Source organism: Pelmatolapia mariae, linkage group LG12 (genome assembly GCF_036321145.2).
Source record: "Pelmatolapia mariae isolate MD_Pm_ZW linkage group LG12, Pm_UMD_F_2, whole genome shotgun sequence".
In the NCBI taxonomy this organism is placed as follows: domain Eukaryota; kingdom Metazoa; phylum Chordata; class Actinopteri; order Cichliformes; family Cichlidae; genus Pelmatolapia; species Pelmatolapia mariae.
The window spans coordinates 32238657-32245403 of NC_086237.1; the positions used below are offsets into that span (position 1 = coordinate 32238657).

Here is a 6747-nt window from a genome sequence, read left to right on the forward strand (position 1 = left end):
TATGTCCCTAGCAGGTCCCTGGGGTCATGTGATCAGGGCCTACTTGTTATACAGCATACAAGGCTGAGAACTAAGGGAGATGGAGCTTTTGCCACTGTGGCCCCCCAACTGTCGAACTCTCTTCCTCTGAGCTTGAGATCTGTGGACTCAGTAGTGTCTTTTAAAAAACAACTAAAACACATTTTTTTGGAAAATGCATTTGGTTAAGTTTTTGTCTGTTTTGTTTTAAATTCCTTTTGTCTTGAAAGGTGCTGTATAAATATGTATAAATGTATAAATACAATTTTACTTACTTAATTACGTGCTTCAATAATGAAGATCTATAGAGTCAAATCTGTCTGCTTCCAGTTGTTGCTTGCTAAATCAAAGCTTCACATCACCTCCACTTTCCCATGCTGACAAGCTGATTGTGACATCGTTGGTGTAGTCCAAACATCTTTCTGCCGGCCTTCTTTAGGCCAATCATCACTCATGCCGGATACTTTAATTCTCACTGCGCATCGTTCATTCTCCCTTGCACACACCTTTGTGCAACCCACCTCTCCCCCATAAATGCCAACATCTCAGTGCTCTTCAGACCCAGCCACACCTTCAGATGAAAATTGGTTCATCAAGGACAAAACTCCCCAACACAACTACTGCAACAAGGAGTGCTCAGACCTCTACATTGGAGAAGCCAAACAGCCACTCCATAAATGCATGGCACAACATAGAACAGCCACCTAGACAGGACAAGACTCAGCTGAACATCTGCATTTAAAAGATAAAGGCCACTCTTTAGAGGATTCCAATGTTCATATTTTGGACAGATAAGCAGATGGTTTGAAAGAAGAATGTAAGAAGTCATCTACTCCCGCTCTGTGCTCGTGATCTGTGACAGAGTAGCGGTTCAAACACACAATTCCACAATCACTCCACTCCAAAACCTGGATAAACCACAAAACAGGTAGATCAATGGGGTGCTCATGAGGAAACGGCTTAACTGCCTAGAGCTGGGTGCTTCACTAACTTAAGTTCACAACTCAACGATCCAGTGTCGACTGCAGCTCAGCTACTCTGTTAAGTAGTCCTCCAGACAAGACTGATCAGTGACAAGTGTGTGTAATTATTCCTCAGGTGTGGCTGGCTCTACTGTGGGAAAAATTCTCTGGGAACAAACATATGACAACAAGGCATGTAAACAGACACACGGGCAGGGTGACCAGCAAAGACTGCCAACCCAAGATAACCCCTGAAATATAGACCAGTCTACAAGAAACACATGGACCCTGGGGCGCCGGACCCTGGGTCACCAGAGCTAGGCCCATGACAAGATGACTGGTTCAACCTTGATGTACCGCACCCTATAAAAGTTGATGTATCGTAAACCTACGTATACAGATCATTATTTAAGGTTTGAGTCTCATCATCCACTGGAGCACAAACTGAGTCTCATCAGGACGCTACAACACAGAGCAAACACCATCCCCACAGACACATCGGCCAGGGAAGCAGAAGAACATCATATCAAGAAGGCCCTGAGTAAATGTGGTTATTCCAGCTGGACATTTGTCAAAGCTGGGAAGGCGTCTAAAGAAATCTCCAGGCAATCCAGGAGAGAAGGACAACTGCTGCCTAAGTGAAAACCCATAGTGATCCTTTATCTGTGAGGAGTACTGGAGACACATTTTTTCTGCTTTCTGTTTCTTTTAAACACCAAAACACGCTGCAAGAAAAAATGGTCCACCCCAAAGATCGGGTTCCTCAACACAAACAGTTAAGTGCCAGGAGGATTGCTATGATTTATACATCAGGGAAACCAAACAACCTCTGGCTAAGCAGGGCAGAACACAGAAGAGCTAAGTCATCACCCCGGGTCTCCGTAGTCTATCCACACCTACAGGGAAGTGGCCACTCTTTCAATGATGAGGACATACATATCCTGGACAGGCAGGAATTCAACTCTCTATGAATGGTACTCATGGCCATTGATCAATGGTCTTTGATTAGTGGGCTTTGATCAGTAGTTGTTGATGAATGGAATGTTTCATTTTGTGTTTTTTAGGTGAATATTCTCTCTAAATATACTATTGTAAATGTGTTTTGAAGAAAACTTTTAAAGTTGATGCAAAGAGCAGGAAGAAAAGAAGTGAAAAATTATCATTTTTCTTAGGGCTGTAATTATCACTTTCCTACTATTATTTATTGCATTTATATGTATGTACAACCATAAATATTCAACACAGCGATTGTTGTCTAAAAGGGGTTTACTAACTATAAACTTTTGTTTTTATCCTAGCTCAGGAACCTATTTTGATAAGATCAGAGAATAATCACATCATGCTTCTGCTGGTTTGTTTTCTGAAAATACAATTACAAAAATGTTTCTTAGCCATTAAAAGTTATTAAATTTGAATACTGAAAATAAAAGACTAAACTATCAGTTTTGGATCACAAACATTTTTAAAGATTTAGGAGTTTGTATAAAAAGACAAATTTTTTGAAAGAATTGCAGTACAAACAATGAAAGAGCGAAAGAAAGAAAGAAAAAAGAAATTTTTTATTCTTGCTGTTAGCTTTATTAGAAAGTAGAAAATGTAAAAGGTATATAAAAAGTTTCTTGGGGGTTTTCATAAACAAATCTTTTTAACTCAATTTTCTAGTTAACAGTACTAAGTATTATCTTTTCACAAGTAAGACAATAAAAGATGGGTAAAGGTCATTTTCCACTGCAAAAAGAAATTATTTTAGGAACTGTTCTTGTAGAAATTCTTTCAGAAATAACTACATTTATGTAGACTCTACAGCAACAGCAGCCAAAACGCAATTCTGAAAATTAAATAATCCACAAACCTTTACAATGATTGTCCAAGAGAAAGGCTACAAAGAAGATTTGGTTTTATGTTTCTGCAGTGGACAGTACTAACCATGACAGGGCTGATATGATATATGTGTAGTCTCTATGGTGAAAGCAGTGACAGATTAAGCATAAAAGCATCAAAGATTTTTATCTTGCTTAGCTCATATGTATTGATGCCTGTGGATTCATGGCATTTCATATGACTTCATTGTTTCTTTGATCCAGTTGAGTTGTTTGTTTGAGACAAATGCGTAGACTCCCGGTACGTTCTCTTTACTCTTACAGTCGCGTCCAAAAGAAGTAGCTCCAACCAGCACCCCATTGCACAACAGTGGCCCTCCTGAATCCCCCTGCAGCAAGAACAAATACATGGTAGTCATTCTTTGACTACTTGTGGATATGAAAAAGCCAAAAGAGTGTTGAGCTGAATGCCTGTTTAATTCAGAGAACTAATAAAAATACACACACTCTATATACTTACTCTACAGACATCAACCTTTTGTTTACCAGTCGAACCAGCACATATCATGTCACTGGTGATAACAGTATCATAATAAGAGTTGCATTTCTGTCTGTCGATCACAGTCACATTGGCAGACATGAGGACATCAGATGATTGGTTGCTTTCAGTTAGTCCCCATCCAGCCACCATACATTTGCTGTCAGCTGGAGGCTCCTTGACGGTGTTGCCCAACTGGAGACATTTCACTGTCTCAGTTAGCATCACTGGTTCCTTCAGCTGGACAATAATTAAATGGACATGTTACACACTGATAATGACTGTTTACAGAGCTCGTCATAACGTAAGTATTCATGCAGCACTGTGCTAAAGTCTTGAACCCCCCACTCATGTATTTATACATTTTGTTTTGTAAATGGACAACAGGTGTTGTAACTTGTTGAAAAGTCTAATTATATATACACAAAAATACATTATACATTAAAGAGAATAAGTCTGCTTTTAACTTCTATCCTCCTAGTAATACCCAGCAATTAATTTTTGTCCTCTGTAAGGGACATGACTCTGAGACTGCACTCTCAACCACTGTTTATGCAGTCTATATTTTATGCCAAAGCCGAGGTTAAGTGAGACGACCCCCCCCCCCCCAGATATTATAATTCTGCTGCTTAAACTTAAAATTTTTCTTCAATATGAGAGCCTCAACTTTCATTTAGTAGGATTTCAGCAACGCACAGTAATTTTACCCTTACAAAACTTATTCATTGTCCTTTGTAGTGGACAGCAGGATTTACCTCACATTTTCAACCACTTTCTCTCTGTCTGTCATCATTTTGCTCCTTCTCAGGCTCCTCAAAAGCTGGTATGTCCTCCTTCTGAACTTTCACCTTGTTGCTCTAATGTCTGGCCCTCCTCCACCTCATTCCCTGATGGCTCTAAATATGACTCTGCTTCATCATATCATTTTGTGATCTAACAAGCCTTTATGACCACTTCAATAGACAGAAGATAAATTAATAACAATAAATAAGATACAACATGTTTCTTTGAAACAAAATACCTAAATTATCTAAACATAAAACCAAATTATCAAAGTATTTTTATTCTGGGTTTCAGGAGGGTATCTTTTGCTTCACTTGGAATTGAACAGTAAATTATTAACTTACCTTGAGCAACATGAGGTCATTGCCCTTGAATGGACTGTAATAGCCAGGATGAGGAAATCGTTTCTCAACCACTCTGACCTGCCAAGAATCAACTTCCACATTCCTGAGGGAGTGCGCTCCCAGGATCACTAGAGTCATACTGTAAACAAAAACAGTTCACGTATATAAAATGGTAATAGGTCAGAAGTGTGTAAAACAATCATAAAATAATCATAGTTGCCTCATTATATTTGAAAAATTTCACCCAGGCTGTTATTGAGCCTTAAATGAATTTTCATGATATTTTCCCACAGCTGAATCAAAATTTCAACATTAAAATGTTTTAGATTATAAAATCTATTACATATTTCATGTGTATGTAGCTGTGATGTCTGTTATTCTTTAACTGAGTGCAATTTTGTCTCTCGGACAATGACTAGTGCAAACAAAATACTCTGTGAAGATACAACATACAATAAAATGGACAAACTATAAATAAAAAATGAACAATAACTTATTTCCCAGTGTAGTAAATGTTGTATATTCATCCTCTCCAATCATTAAGCAGTTTTACATTAATAATTATAATAAAGCGTTTTATATGATGCTTGAAAAGATTCTGGACAAAATAAATTGACACATTTTAGTGTCTATTTTCTTGTTCCAGTTCTGAAGCAAATGTAACTTAAAATACTTTTAATGAGGATTATTTGTATGTTTGTTATTTAAAAGGCACCTTTTATACATATTTATGAATATTTTAAAGGCCGGATTAGAAATGTTTTTTGTCATTTCTTGGAGTGTAATCAACCTCTGTTTTCATTAATCTGCCAAGCTGTCAGATCAAGTCATGCCTTACAGACCTTTTTCTTGTGACCTCTTGTTAAATCTCTTTATTTATTATCTTTCACACAGTCAGTTATGCATAAATATTGCAATATTTTGATTTGAAAATTTAAGAAAAGTAAGCTTTCCTACTCAGTGCAGTGGGCAGCTGTCAGGACCCATTGTGGATGGATTAATGTCCCGCCACACGAAGATCGATCACTTTTCACACGAGCCATGAAAGGCAGTGAGTGTGGCTCGACTTCTTTCCCTCCGACAATCTCAGAACCATGACCTAAAGGAAAAAGAAAATATCCAGTCACATAAAAAAATCAGCCCATGATCAAATTAAGAACAGATGAGTGAAACGAACACCCTGTGACAACTGCTTTATAATACATATCTCGTGTGTGTTTTACACATCATATGTAATACATTTAATACATGTAATACAGTAATACATGTTTCACACATTACATTTTAATTGTTTCCAAGATTGACAAAATATTTTATTTTAAAAATACATTTAAAATAAAATAGAAGAAATTACTTGCCTGGCTGGATGATGAAGAGAAACATGCATGAGACGAAAACACTGAAATTCCTCAGGCAGGACATTTCTTCGAAATTGTTTGATCAGATGTTGAATGTTGAAACTCACTTTGATGCTCCGCTTTATATGTTGAGCTGCAAGGATGTGGTATGACCACAGAATTAATGAGTCAGCAAAATGAACACGTGCACACAAATGGTTAATAATGTGTGGTCAAGTGTATACACACACACACACACACACACACACACACACACACACACACACACACACACACACACACACACACAATGTAACAATAATTTGGTGACAAGAAGTATTTTGAAGGAGTAAATATTAAGCCAGAACTATGTCAGGAGCTTGCTGATGGCTACCAAAAGCCTCAGGTCAAGGTAGGGCATCTGCATATATTTGAGTCTCTATGTATATTTTTGACCTCATCTTGATTAGAGAATAAATTTTACCTTGTGAATCCAACTCAACCCATTGACAAACAATAATTCAGAGAAATTGTTAAAGCATCCACATTTCTCAGACAGAACATTTCTTCTTATCTTTCGTTTATCAGGTGTTGAATGCACTGAAACCCAATGTTGTGCAAAGCTTTTTATGTTGAGCACAACAGATGTGATCTAAAATGAGTCAGCAAAATAGCGACATGGGAACGGATTCATTCTGATAAGCTTGTGGTCAAATTTAATATGATTAATAACCATTTAGTGTCTGTGTGATGGGGGCTCACCACATGTCACTGATGCTTTCAGTTATACTTATAATGATTCCCAAATGCTGTTTTTAATTCAGAAACACTATAAGACTTTCTTCAAACAAAAGCAGTTACCAAACGCCTTAAAGTTAGATGCCAGAGGGGAAGTAGTACGGATGCCATTTTCATCAGAGTCCTGTAAATGTGGTGCACAGGACC

General features: G+C 37.6%; 1 protein-coding gene across 1 annotated transcript; it reads right to left on the reverse strand.

Annotated features, from left to right (window-relative positions):
* Positions 1-3024: 3024 nt before the first annotated feature.
* Positions 3025-5887, reverse strand: LOC134638327 (granzyme A-like). The gene is made up of 5 exons (XM_063488835.1): positions 5824-5887; positions 5423-5564; positions 4466-4604; positions 3321-3578; positions 3025-3189 (listed from the first exon to the last, which is right to left on the reverse strand). Exons 1-5 carry the CDS (start codon positions 5885-5887, stop codon positions 3025-3027), a joined length of 768 nt encoding a protein of 255 aa, XP_063344905.1.
* Between the last annotated feature and the right edge of the window lie 860 nt (positions 5888-6747).